Here is a 14807-nt window from a genome sequence, read left to right on the forward strand (position 1 = left end):
AATAGTGTTAGTATGCTGTGTGAATGTGAATTAGCGGATTTGGTGTCGAAAAGTGCTTATGGTTCATCTGTACAAGAGAATGTCAGTTGGGAAGTGACTGAATGTGCAAGATGGTGGGTAGGGCTAACACTTATAGTATCTTTGAGAAAGTCAAATCCTGTGTAAGTAGGTTGGGGTATTGTTGGATGGCTCGCAGTCACGAAAAGAGGGGATCACAAAGAAATTGATATTAGTAGTGTGTGGTATACGGAATCAGTAGGTATGTGTTTGTATAAATGATGTGATGTGCTCGTTATAGAGTGATGCTAAAGGAATGATGTGTTGCGTGTGGTTGTTGTATTATTTAGTGTGGTCAGCGTGATAATCATGAGTGTGCAATGCTTGAGGTGCGGTATGATCCGGTGTTGTGTTTGCAGAATTGTATATTTGATGTAGTTGGTGATTGCTGGGGAGTGTGTATATGTTGTGTGTGTGTTGGTTTATATTGTGGAGTGTGTTGTCAGAGTGGTGATGTTTGTATATGCGTGGTTCGTGGTATGGTGGATGGTGTGGTTGTTGGTTATGTGAATGCGTGTCGTGTGTGTAGTAGGGGCATGGGTGTCGGTTGTTGGTATCTGCTAGCAGGGGTAGTGCCGCTGTGTTGTTGTTTGGGTAATAAGTTGATTCATATGTTTGCTTGCCTGTGTGTTAGAGGGTAGTTATGTGTGTGTGTTCGAAGTTAAATATGTGTGTGCTGATGGGATATGGAGTTGTAAGATGTCGTGTGGTAAATTGGTGTGTGTGTAAGGGTAGAGCTAGTGTGGCTGTGTGGTATATCTGTTTGTGTGTGGGTATAGTGTTGTGTGTGTGGTGGTAGTATGTGTTGTTGGGTATAATGTCGTGTGTGTGGGTTATATGTGTTGAGTGTGGGTATATGTGTGGTAGTGTGGGTATTAATGTGTGTGTGTTGGGATATGCTGTGTGTGTGTTAGGATACATATGCTGTAGGTGGGTATATGTGTGTGCCCAGGTATGTTGTGTGTGGCTTGGGGTATACTTGCTTGTGTGTGTGGGCTAGTGTGTGTGGGATAAATTGGCGTGTGTGTGGGTAATGTGTGTGTGTTGGGGATATAGTGGAAATTGGTGTGTGGGCTAATATGTTGTTGTGTGTGTTGCGTATATATGTGTGTGGTGGGGTAAGTGAATATTGATTGTGTGGGTTATAATGTGCGTGAATTAATTAGTTGTTTGGTATCCAATGTTTGTAATTGTGTTGGCGTATAGTAAATGTGGTGTGTGTGGTAAATGAGGCCTAGTGGTTGTAGTGAAGGTATATGTGATGGTGTGGGTATACCTTGTTGTGTGTGGTGGGTATCAGAATGGGAGTGTGTGCTGGTGTGGGTAAATGTGTTGTGAGTGGGGTATATGGTGTGGTGTGGGTGGGTAATTATGTGTGTGTGAGTGGTATACCTGTGTGTTGTGTGGGTAAATATTATGTGTGTGGCGCTTAAATACTGCTGTCAAGGGTATATTCATATGTGTGTGTAGCTAAATGTGGTGTGTGTGTGTGGTAATAGTATGATCGTGTGGTGTGGTATGTGCATGTGTGTGTGGTATAATAATGTGTGTGTGGGCTCAGTGATTGTGTGTGTGTGGGTTTACTATTGCTGTGGTGGTAGACTTTGTGGTGTGGGGGTATTAGTGTGGTGTGGGTGTGGTAAATGGTGTGTAGTAGGTGGAGGATAATTGCTCTGTGCCATAACCTTGTCGATAAGATGGGTGATAATGTGTGTTTGGTCGTATAAATGTGTGTGTGTTGTGTGTGTGGGATCTTGTGATGTGGTGTTGGCCAGTTTCCAGGTGGTGTCTGGGCCCCTCGGTTATGAACCGCCACCTCCTGCTGTTGTTCCGACGGACCTGCCATTTTTCAACCTCTTGATGCAACCGGCCCTATGAAGCCAACTGAAATTACTTCATGATATATTTGAACCATGCTTGCTCACGATGGAACCATATTCTGAAACATCTTGGCATGAGTTCTGGTAATCACAAAATCTCCACTCCGAACCAGCCAAGAAGATGCGACTGGCACACCCTCCATAGCCTGTGTTCCTCTCCTAGGTTTCTTTTACCTTGTAGGTATTGGACCTTTATCTAGGGTAAGTTTTTCCCGTACCCACTACGCTCGACGTGCTCTACAACTGCATTGCTTGCTGTTTGGGGTTTGTAGGGCTGGGTGCTCCTGTACAGCACTATTCGAGATATTGCTTGATCGTACGAGAGGCTATATAAAAAAACTTGAGGTTTCGATTATGAGTGTGTGTGCTGTGTGTGGGTATATGTGGTGCTTGTGGTGTGGTACATTATGTGTTGTGGTTGTGGTGGTATGTGTGTGTGTGTGGGTATACCCTGTTTGGTGCTGTGGGATATGTCGTGTGGTGTGGGTAATTGATGTGCCGTTTGGTGGGTATACTGTGTCGTGTGGTGTGGGTATAATGTGGTGTGGGTATAATGTGTGTGGTGTGTGTGTGGGTATGAATATGGTGTGTCCGTTCGCTACCCTTTAGACAAGTGATGCGATGACGATAGGACCAGCAATCGGGGCGGCGTTGCAGGCTTTAACCGCTGCGTAGGCAAGGGCCAGGAACGGAGTGGGGTAATTCTGGTCCAGTTCCCACCCGTGGTCTCTGAGCCAGGCAAGTGCGATACTGGAGACTGACCGTATACCTCCCTCCGTCAGATAATAATACCCATCTCTAGAGCGAGGAGAGGAGATGGGAAGAGAATTGTTCATACATGATACTATAACCACACTATTACCACCTTCATGAGCCATTCTGTGAGAACAAGGAGAGTAGGGAGCAGAGAGTAAGCAGTAGGGAGAAGACAGAGACAGGGGAAGACATCTCAGAGAGAGTAGAGTAGGGAGAAAGAGAAATAGATGTAGCGAGAAAGACAGTAGACGTAGAGTAGAGTAGAGTAGAGTAGAGTAAAGTAGAAGGTAGAGTAGAGTAGAGAAGGAAAGTAGATAAGAGAGAAGTAATGGAAAGAGGAAGTAGTGAGAAAGGAGAGTAGTGGAGAAGAGTCAGGAGTGGAGAGCGACCAGTAGGGGAAGAGGAGGACGAGAGAGAAGAGCGAGTTTAGTAGGAGTAGGAGAGAGGAAGTAGAGAGAAAGGGGATAGTAGGCGACAAGAGAGGAGCAGGAGAGAATAGAGGAGAGTAGGAGAAGAGAGTAAGTAGAGTAGAGTAGCAGGAAAGAGTAGCAGGAGAGTAGAAAGTAGGGAAGAAGAGTAGGGAGGGCAGAGAGGGAGGAGAGAGGGGAGGAGGGTTAAGGGGAGAGGAGAGAATAAAGGAGAGTAAGCAGAGGAGGTTAGGAGAGAGTAGAGAGGGAGAAAGAAGAGTAAGAGAGAAAGGAGAGTGGGAAGAAAGAAGGGAAGCAGAGGAGAAGTAGGGAGGAGAGGAGATAGCAGGGAGAGAGGAGAGAGAAGGAGGAGAGAGAGAAGAGAGTAGAGGAGAGGAGAGTAGGGGAGGAGACGAGAGTAGAGTAGAGTAAAGTAGCGGCGAAGAGTAGGGGAGCAGAGAGGGGAGGAGGGTAGGAGGAGAGGAGGAGCTGAATAAAGGAGAGTAGAGAGGACGTAGGGAGAGAGAGAGAGTACGAGAGAAGAGGAGGAGAGGAGAGAGCAGAAGAGAGAGAAGAGTAGAGAGGCAGAGAGGAGAGAGAAGAGAAGAGAAGGAGATAAGAGAAGAGAAGACGAAGAGAAGAGAAGAGAAGCAGCAGAGAGAAAGAGAGAGAGAGAGTAGAGTATAAGACGGGAGAGAGGGGATTACGAGAATAGAAAGGAGAGAGTAGGAGGATGGTAGAGTGGAGAGGAGAGAGGAGGCGGGAAGGCAGAAGGAGAAAAGGAGAAGAGGCAGAGGAGAGGGGAAGGCAGTATTATCATCACTACTGTTATGAGACAGTGGCAGGGACAGAAACTGTTCAGAAACCCAGACAAAAGCATCTTGTTCTCCAACATCATAATAGCTTATGCTCTTCCAGACATTAAAATATACATATAATGTGACAGATTCATGTAACAAAACCTCAAACGCCGTCAAAGACGCTGGCCTACTTCAGTTTCTGATTTGGGACACTGAGGCCTGGTATGGCTCATAAATATCCTGAATAGTTAGAATGATTCAGGATTCTTATAGTGGTATTGTAGTGGCCGAGCGAGTAAACAGAGTACAAACTGCACTGGCTGACTGGATATGAATGCAATGCTGCATTACTACTTGCCTACAACAGTCCTCTTGTTCTCTGCTGCTTGATTCTCATAGAGTGACGTAGCCGCGAGATTTGGAATTCAAATCGTTTCAAATTGTTTCTGTTCATTAGCCGACAGGTAGGTATCATGGGGCAATGACAGTAAATTAATCAACAGCAAATGACAGGGGAATTTACCAAAAGAACAGACGGAAATAGGAAGGAGGATGAAAATACAAGGGACGGTTGAAGTCGGAGTGTGGTAGTGTGTGTGTGTGTGTGTGTGTGTGTGTGTTGTGTGTGATGCGGTCGTGTTTGTGTGTGTGTGTGTGTGTTGTTGTGTGTGTTTGTGTGTGTGTGTGTGTGTGTGTGATGTGTGTGTGTGTGGTGTGTGTGTGTGTGTGTGGTGTGTGGGTTTTCTATGCAATGTCGTCTGGTGTACAGTATTTGTGCATGCGTTTGTGTGTACTGACCTTCTGCAGGGAGAAGGTGCGCACGCAGAAGGTGGCCAGTTCCATAGTGTCCAGTATTGTGACCTGAGTCATCCCATAGGTCTCTGTACCCCGGGTCGGCCAGTACTGGTCACACTTTATCTACAGGAGCAGGAGACAACTTCATCAGCATCACTGTTATCAAAATGATCATTGTCAGTAACATCATCATCATCAATAACAACAACATCAATGTCATCCTCAGTGGATGACTCATGACTGTGCCCTATAAAGTGACCTACAGTGGATGACAGCCTCCTAGTAACCTTCAGTGAACTAGACTATTGGATGACACTGAGTGCATGACAGTAGTGCCCTACAGTAGATGACAGAGCCCTTAAATAGTGGATGACTCCACCTTACAGTGAATGACAAAGTCCTAGTCCCCTTCATAGTAGCTGGGTTTTGCCCTAGTGCACACTCTTAGAAAAGAAGGTGCTACCTGGAACCATAAAGAGTTTTCAATTGTCGTGATAGGTGAACCCTTTGACAATAACAATCTTTTTGGATCCAAGTGGAGCCCTTTCACTAATACAAGGTTCTACGTGSAACCCTTTCACTAATACAAGGTTCTACGTGGAACCCTTTCACCAGTAAATGGTTCTAATTATTATTGCTTGTGACAAGTTTCAGGAAACTAGGTGTTTTTTTTTCTCAGAAAATGCCTTCTAGAACATGTGAACTTTCATGTGCCTTAATAACAAACTTGTTTGCCATCTGTAAATACGAATACAATTGTTACATTTCTAGCCTTGTTGGTTAAGCCACAGAAAAATACCTTCCCACTAGTCATGCTTGGCTGAGATAATGAGTAATGAGTGGGCTGGATATGCCGAGGGGAGTTCGGATTGGTCTGCCATATAGAAGGCTTCTGTCTATTTGAGCTGGTCAGTCTGTGTAGGTAATCCTGTTGAACACAGCTTTTAAATGTGTAGTGGAGCTGCATAAGTGTTGCTCTCCACTTTCTGGAGGGTTGAGTTTTGAAATCAGTGGAATTAGAGTTTGATAGCTAAAGAGATGGAGAAAACACCTGTCTCCGGATTACATCTTCAAACTAAGAGCAACCGTGGTATGTCATTCCTGACAGGGAGACACGTCCATAATGCATGATAATGCATACAGGTAAGATAGTCCAGCTAGCTACATTTTCAGATATTACATGTTTCTAATTTTTACAGAAAGTGGTTTCATTTCAAGCAAAAGTTTACAAGTTTATCAACTTTCAAAGCAGATTTACTTTCCCATTGGTCCTCAAAAATGCAGTGCATGATATGCCATTTTGTAGCTCTGAGTCTCTACTTTTATCCAATGTAAAAAACACAATTTCAAATGTTGCTACATAAGACCGAATCCAGGTGGTGAGTCACATTTTCACCACAAAAGGGATCTACCTAGAACCAAAAACGGTTCTCCTATTGGGACAAACGAAGAACCCTTTTTTTCTAAGAGTGTAGATAACACCCAGTGGATGAGTGTTGCCCTACAGTAGATCATGTCAGTGAGTGGATGAGTGTTTCCTTCTCCTGTCTCTGTCCCGTCTCACCCGTGACTTCTCCTCCAGTCTGGTCATCATGACCACAGAGGCTGCTCTCTGTTCCCACACCATCCTCCAGAAGTCCCCGAATGTCTCTGCCAGTGGGCCCTGTGTGGCGATGTAGGCATTCTGCTTCCTGTAGCCGTCTATGTAGTTAGCATTGATGTAGTCACTGCCCAGGATACCTGCATATGGAGGGGGAGAATGTGGAGGGAAGAGGAGAGTTGTTAAGTTCGATTGACGTCATTGAAAATGTCTTAGTTCAGGACTATAGACTTTATCTGGTTCCCTGCAACCGCCACTACAATCTGAATTGAATCCATCCAGTATTTGACCTCTACTTGGACAAGATGATGGGTGTCATTCACTGTACAATGATTTCTTGTCTTACAAGTGAGGCCAACATCTCATAAGCTGTACCTGGACTTGAACCTTCATTGGGGGCGAGGACGACGCGGGTGTGGTCGTAGGCGATGACGTTAGCATAGCGGTTCTTGGGCTTGTTCACCTCCAGTTGGATGCCCCAGTGAATGGCTGACCAGGGTCGATGGACTACAACACAGAGAGATAAAAGGTTGGGTTAGGCTCCCAGGTGAACTGCTGACCAGGGTCGATGGACTACAACACAGAGAGGTAAAAGGTTGGGTTAGGCTCACAGGTGAACTGCTGACCAGGGTCGATGGACTACAACACAGAGAGGTAAAAGGTTGGGGTTAGGCTCCCAGGTGAACTGCTGACCAGGGTCGATGGACTACAACACAGAGAGGTAAAAGGTTGGGGTTAGGCTACCAGGTGAACTGCTGACCAGGGTCGATGGACTACAACACAGAGAGGTAAAAGGTTGGGGTTAGGCTCACAGGTAACCTGCTGACCAGGGTCGATGGACTACAACACAGAGAGGTAAAAGGTTGGGGTTAGGCTCCCAGGTGAACTGCTGACCAGGGTCGATGGACTACAACACAGAGAGATAAAAGGTTGGGTTAGGCTCACAGGTAACCTGCTGACCAGGGTCGATGGACACAACACAGAGAGGTAAAAGGTTGGGGTTAGGCTCACAGGTAACCTGCTGACCAGGGTCGATGGACTACAACACAGAGAGGTAAAAGGTTGGGGTTAGGGCTCCAGGTGAACTGCTGACCAGGGTCGATGGACTACAACACAGAGAGGTAAAAGGTTGGGTTAGGCTCCCAGGTGAACTGCTGACCCAGGGTCGATGGACTACAACACAGAGAGGTAAAAGGTTGGGGTTAGGCTCACAGGTGAACTGCTGACCAGGGTCAATGGACTGAGAGGACAAGGAAACAGAGATGAAGAGTTAAAGGATGGAAAACACAGTTGCAATGTTTTCTCCTCCTTTATAGGAGTCTAGAATAGGATGCCATTTAAGTTTGCAAGGGGCAACTGGTACACATCCTTGAGTAGAAAACCAGGTCCTAGGTCATGTTCATCCATCCTCCATGCTGTCGCTCTCACCTCGTACTCCTGAGACAGACGCAGGCTATCGTTGGCCTTGAGTATCTCTGTGTGTTCAGCCAGCTCTGTGATGGGAATGGGAGGGTGGCTCATCATACCTAAAGGACAAGGGTTAAAGGGCAGAGGTCAGAGGTCATGAGGCCTCACTGTGTGACCAAGTGGGTTTCTAACGCAGGTGGCCAGTGCGGTTCAAGACCGCGTTAGCCCATTAACCTAAATCTTACCGAGGCATAAGCCCTGGAAGCACACGAGACTGCATGTAGAGTACACCTACACACACCTCTCTGTCATTGCATATGATGAATTACTGGTTCTTTGCTAGATGTCAAAAGACAATTAAAGAGCAAAAGCAGCAAAACATGCAAAACGTATAGCACCACAGAGAATAMATTTTGATCCACTTAAGGTACAAAGTCTCCGACTTGGTTGGTTTGTAAAGTGTTTTTCTTTGATGTGGAAATAGCTTTTCTGTGCAATTAGGAGCGCAAGCGACAACTCAGAGACAAACAAACAAACAAACAAAGTGTTAATTAGTCAGAACGGCACCCTGAGCCTTAGAGAGGAGGAGGAAGAGTAGAGAGAAGAGGGAGAAGAGGAGAGAAGAAGGAGTAGAGAGGAGAGAGGAGAGAGAGAGAAGAGAAGAAAGAGGAGAAGAGAAGAGAAGAGAGAGAAGGAGAGAGGGAGAGAGAGTAGAGTATAGAGTGAGAGAGGTTAGGATGAGGAGAGGTAAGAGGATTAGAGGAGAGGGAGAGGAGCGGAAGAGAGGTGAGGAGAGAGGAGGAGGAGAGGGAAGAGTATATCATTCTACTTTAGAGACAGTGGCAGGGACCAGAACATTTCAGAACCAGCAAAGCTCTGTGGTTTCTCCACATGCATATAGTTATGTTCCAAATTAATAATTAATTGACATTGCGTAAACCTCAAACCTTTCAAGAATGCTGGGCTACTTCAGTTTTCTGTATTTTGGGACACTGGGCTGTATGGTCTTATTAGATTAGTTAGAATATTCAGGATTCTGTGGGTATTGGTGCAGTAGCGTACACAAGGCTCAAACTGACTGGCTGACTGGATAGAATGCAATGCTCAACTACTGCCTCACAATGCTCTTGTTCTCTGCTTTTTCTCATAGAGTGACAGCGCAGTTTTGACATTCAATCCTTCAAATGTTTCTGGTTCATTAGCCGAGTTGTAGAAGTATCATGGGCATGACGTAAATTAATCAAAGCCAATGCAGGGATTTACCAAAGACAGAGGAATAGAGGGAGGAGAAATCAGGGAGGTGAGTGGAGGTTTGTGGTGTGTGTGTGTGTGTGTGTGTGTGTGTGGTGTGTTGTGTGTGTGTGTGTGTGTGTGTGGTGTGTGTGTGTGTGATGTGTGGTGTGTGTGTGTGGTGGGTGTGTGTGTTGCTGTGTGTGTTGTGTGTGTGTGTGTGTGTTGTTGTGTTTCTTGCTTGTGTTGTTGTACGTATTTGTTGATGCGTTTGTAGTGTATGACCTTCTGCATGGAGAAGGTGCGCACGCGAATGTTGGCCAGTTCCATAGTGTCCGTATTGTACCTGAGTCTCATGGTCTCTTACCGGTCGGCAGTACTGGTCCACTTTCTACAGGGCAGGAGGACAACTTCCTCTCACTGTTATCAAAATGATCATGTCAGAGCATCTTCACAACAACAACATCATGTATCCTGTGGTTGACTCTGATGTGCCTAGTAAAGTGCCACATGGATGAACCTCCTAGTAACCTTCAGTTGAACTGACTATGGATGACTGAGCTGACAGTTGCCTACAGTAGTGAGGGCCCTTAATAGTGGATGGACTCCACCTCACAGTGATGACAAATTCTAGTCCTCGATAGTAGCTGTTTTGCCTAGTGACATCTTAGAAAGAAGGTGCTACCTGGAACCATAAAGAGTTTTCAATTGCGTGATGGTAACCCTTTGACAATAACAATTCTTTTTGGTCCAGTGGCCTTTCCTAATAACATGGTTCTGTGGACCTTTCATAATACCAAGTTCTACGTGGAAACCCTTTCACCAGTAAATGGGTTTTTTTAATTTATTTAATTGGCTTGTGACAAGTTCAGGAATAGGTTTTTTTTCTAGAAATGCCTCTAACATCGTAACTTTCTGGCCTTAAACAATGTTGCCAGCGTAAATAGAATCTTGTTACATTTCTAGTTTGGTTAAGCACAGTAATACCTTCCCACTAGTTTAGGCTTGGCGGAGTAATGTAATGAGTGAGCTGGATATGCCGGAGTTCATTGGTCTGCCATATAGGGAAGTTCTGTCTATTAGTGGTCGTCTGTGTAGGTAATCTGTGACACAGCTTTTAATGTGTAGTGGGCTTGCATAAGTTTCTCTCCACTTCTGGAGGTGGAGTTTGAAATCAAGTGGAATTAGAGTTTGATAGCTTAAAAGATGTGAGAAAAAACCTGTCTCCGGATTACATCGTTCAAATGAGCAACCGTAGTATGTCATTCCTGACAGGGAGACACGCATTATGCATGATAATGCATTACAGTAAAGATAGGTCCAGCTAGCTACATTTTCAGATAATTACATGTTCCAGGAAGTGGTTTCATTTCAGCAAAAGTATTACGTTTTCAACTTTCAAAGCAGCATTTCTTTCCCATGGTCCTCAAATGCAGTGCATGATATGCATTTTTGTAGCTCTGCAGTCTCTACTTTTTCCAATGTAAAAACACCAATTTCAAATGTTGCTAATAGACGATCCAGGGGGTGGTCACATTTTCACCACAAAAGGATCTACTAGAACCAAAACGTGTTCTCTTGGGAAAAGAAGAACCTTTTTTTCTGGTTGTAGATACACCAGTGGATGTGGTGTTGCCCTAACAGTGATCATGTCAGTGAGTGGATGGTGTCCTTCTCTGTCTCTGTCCCGTCTCACCCGTTGACTTTCCTCCTAGTCGGTCATCTGACCACAGGGCTGCTCTCGTTCCCACACCATCCCCAGAAGTCCCCGAATGCTCTGCCATTGGCCCTGTGTGGCGATGTAGGCATTCTTGCTTCCTGTAGCCGTTATTGTAGTCTAGCATTGATGTAGTCACTGCCCAGGAACCTGCATTGGAGGTGGAGAATGTGGAGGGAAGAGGAGATGTGAATATTGACGTCATGAAAATGTCTTAGTTCAGGCATATAGGACTTTATTTGGTTCCCTGCAACCGCCACTACAATCTGATTGATCATCCGTATTTGACCTCTACTTGGACAAGATGAGGGTGTCATTCATTACAATGATTTCTTGTCTACAGTGAACAAGTGAGGCGGAACAGAATCTCATAAGCTGTACCTGGGAGCTTAACCTTCATCTGGGCGAGACTGACGCGGCGTGGTGGTGAGGCCGATGACGTTAGCAATAGCGGTTCTTGGCTTGTTCACCTCCAGGTTGGAGTGCATCCCAGCGTGAAATTTGTGACCAGGGTCGATGGCTACAACACAGAGAGATTAAAGGTTGGGGTTAGGCTCCCGGTGAACTGCCTGACCAAGGTCCGATGGACTACAACACAGAGAGGTAAAGGTTGGGGTTAGGCTACAGGTGAACTGCTGACAGGGTCGATGGACTACAACAAGAGAGGTAAAAGGTTGGGTTAGGCGCCCAGGGAACTGCTGACCAGGGTCGATGGACTACAACACCAGAGAGGTAAAAGGTTGGGGTAGGCTCCCAGGTGAACTGCTGACCGTCGGGACTACAACAGAGAGGTAAAAGGTGGGGTTAGGCTACAGGTAACCTGCCCAGGGTCGATGGACTACAACACAGAGAGTAAAAGGTTTGCGTTAGGCTCCCAGGTAATGCTGACCAGGTCGATGGACTAACACACAGAGAGATAAAAGGTTGGGGTAGGCTCACAGGTAACCGCTACCAGTCGGTCGATGGAATCTACACACAGAGAGGTAAAAGGTTGGGTTAGGCTCACATGAACCTGCTGACGGGTCGATGGCTACAACACAGAGAGGTAAAAGGTTGGGGTTAGGGTCCCAGTGAACTGCTGACCAGGGTCGATGGACTACAACACAGAGAGGTAAAAGGTTGGGGTTAGGCTCCCAGGTGAACTGCTGACCAGGTCGATGGACTACAACACAGAGAGGTAAAGTTGGGGAGGCTCACAGTGAACTGTGACCAGGTCAATGGAGGAGGACAAGGAAACAGAGATGAAGAGTTAAAGGGAAAAAACACAGTTGCAATGTTTTCTCCTCTTTATGAGAGTCTAGAATAGGATGCCATTAGTGCAAGGGGCAACTGGTACACATCTTGAGTAGAAAACCAGGTCCTAGGTCATGTTCATCCATCCTCCATGCTGTCGCTCTCACCTCGTACTCCTGAGACAGACGCAGGCTATCGTTGGCCTTGAGTATCTCTGTGTGTTCAGCCAGCTCTGTGTGGGAATGGGAGGTGGCTTCATTACCTAAAGGACAAGGGTTAAAGGGCAGAGGTCAGAGGTCATGGGGCTCACTGTGTGACCAAGTGGGTTTCTAACGCAAGGTGGCCAGTGCGGTTCAAGACCGCGTTAGCCCATTAACCTAAATCTTACCGAGGCATAAGCCCTGGAAGCACACGAGACTGCATGTAGAGTACACCTACACACACCTCTCTGTCATTGCATATGATGATTACTGGTTCTTTGCTAGATGTCAAAAGACAATTAAAGAGCAAAAGCAGCAAAACATGCAAAACGTATAGCACCACAGAGAATAATTTTGATCCACTTAAGGTACAAAGTCTCCGACTTGGTTGGTTTGTAAAGTGTTTTTCTTTGATGTGGAAATAGCTTTTCTGTGCAATTAGGAGCGCAAGCGACAACTCAGAGCAAAACAACAAACAAACAAAGTGTTAATTAGTCAGAACGGCACCTGAGCCTCTCCACACACACACACACACCACACACACACACACACACACACACACACACACACACACACACACACACACACACACACACACACACACACACACACACAACACACACACACACAACACACACACACAACCACAAACAACACAAACACAGAGGTGGTAAAGGTTGGAGGACTAGCATGTTGTAAAAAGATTTTTTCTATTTGTAAAAAACAACAGCTGTGAACCATATCAAACAGATGAGTACTTGATTAAGCCACCTGCTGAAAATTATACAATATATTATTTTACATAATAATATCCTCGCGTTTTATCTACAGTTGCTTCTTGGTAGGGGAGGGGGCGGGGGGGGGGGGGGGGTCAGTATCTTGTTATCACCAGGGTGTGGCATTGAAGTGGTGGAGCTAGCCTGTGAGATTTAACACCAGAGCAGCTGGAGGTGGGACTCTGAGGGTGTGGAGGCGGAGTGGGTCAGCCTAGCTCTGCTGGCCACGCAGGGAGAACGGAATAAATGTACCCACGGTTTTTCTATCCAGAAATATGATATTCTATTAGCTAACTGTAACTTAACTCTGACCTTTAATCTTTTCAAGAACCATAGGTTATGGACTTCTTTTAAGTTCTGACTGTGTTTGACACCTCCGTCCTCTCTGCATGGTTATCTAGAGCCTGCCAGGTGGACTGTGGGCAGACGGTTGCAGGGTTTGGGCCGTGCTGCCGCCAGTCACACAGTTATGAACTCATCTAACTTGTACTAACCTGGAAGACAGCAATTTAGATCTCTTAGGAAATAAGATCTTGGTAGAAGCTTTAGAGTATTATAAACTTCCCTGATTGGTGTGTTTGCTGTGGTACATTTCTATTCATCCTCCTTTGTTCTTTATTGCCCCTAATTGGTCTACACAGACAATTGGCTGGTTTAGATCTTTACTCTGTCTGAAGTATCAGTTCATCTCTGTGGATGGTGTCATCTGACAAATCAGTGTAAGTTTTGGGTGATCCTAAGATTCTGTTCTGAGACCACTATAGTTCCAACTAAATATACAGTGGGAGTCAGAAGTTTACGATACAGTTAGGTTGGAGTCATTAAAATTCATTTTTCAACACTTCACTATATTTGTTTAGAAACTGTAGTTTGGGCAGTCCGGTTAGGACTACTTTGTGCATGACACAAGTCATTTTTCCAACCAATTGTTTACAGAGCAGATTATTTCACTTATAATTCACATGTTCACGTTCCGGGGGTCAGACGATTACATACACTGATGACTGTGCCTTTAAACAGCTAGGAAAATTCCAGCAGATGATTCAATGGCTTTAATCTTCTTGATAGGCTAATTGAATAATTTGAGTTAAATTGAGGTGTACCTGTAGCTGTATTTCAAGGCCTACCTTCAAATTAGTGCCCTTTGCTTGACATCATGGGAAAATCAAAAGAAATCAGCCAAGACCTCAGAAAAAGAATTGTAGACCTCCACAAGTCTGGTTCATCCTTGGGAGAAATTTCCAAAAATGCCTGAAGGTCCACGTCATCTGTACAAACAATAGTTACGCAACTATAATCCCATGGTGACCACGTAGCCGTCATACTTGCATCAGGAAGGTGATTTTGCTTTCTGGATCTTTTTTCCTGTAGAGGATGGGAGCTAGTCGTGGTAGCGAATAGTGCAAAATCTCAACCCAGAACGGACAAGCAAAGGACCTTGTTGAAATTGCTGGACGGAACAGGTACAAAAGTATCTATATCCACCAGTAAAAAGCAAGTTCTATATCAACATAACCGTGAAAGGACGCTCAGCAGCAGGGAAAGCACTAGGCTCCAAACCACTAAAAAAGCCAGACTGCGGTTGTGCACTGCACATGGGACTTAAGAATTCGTCCTGGTGGACTAAGACAACTGTCGCATGCTTGATGAGGGAACAAAAATAAGAACTGGTCATCTTGGATCCTAATGACCATGCGTTTGTGTTGGGGAAAAGGGCGGTTGCAAGCCAAGAAGTACACCATCCCAACCGTGAAGAACGGGGGTAGCAGCATCATGTTGTGGGGGTGCTTTGCTGAAGAGGGACTAGGTGCACTTCACAAATAGAATAGGCATTGAGGAAGAGGAGAATTATGGTGGATATATATATATTGAGCACACTCGGTCAAGTCCATACGAGTTAGAGTTAAGTTGGTCGCAAATGGGGTTTCCATAACGGGCAATAACACCAA

The 14807-nt window shown here is 45.4% G+C and overlaps 1 protein-coding gene across 1 annotated transcript in view; it reads right to left on the reverse strand.

Annotated features, from left to right (window-relative positions):
• Window positions 1-6302: 6302 nt before the first annotated feature.
• Window positions 6303-14807, reverse strand: part of LOC112071657 (receptor-type tyrosine-protein phosphatase S) — a 107530-nt gene continuing 99025 nt past the window's right edge. The window contains exons 25-27 of the mRNA XM_070439468.1: window positions 7724-7821; window positions 6671-6802; window positions 6303-6435 (exon numbers count right to left, since the gene is read on the reverse strand). Of these exons, the coding sequence (XP_070295569.1) occupies window positions 6755-6802; window positions 7724-7821 (146 nt within the window). The 3' untranslated portion in view covers window positions 6303-6435; window positions 6671-6754. The remainder of the gene's footprint in view (window positions 6436-6670; window positions 6803-7723; window positions 7822-14807) is intronic.

This window comes from Salvelinus sp. IW2-2015, unplaced genomic scaffold (genome assembly GCF_002910315.2).
Source record: "Salvelinus sp. IW2-2015 unplaced genomic scaffold, ASM291031v2 Un_scaffold1675, whole genome shotgun sequence".
NCBI lineage: Eukaryota > Metazoa > Chordata > Actinopteri > Salmoniformes > Salmonidae > Salvelinus > Salvelinus sp. IW2-2015.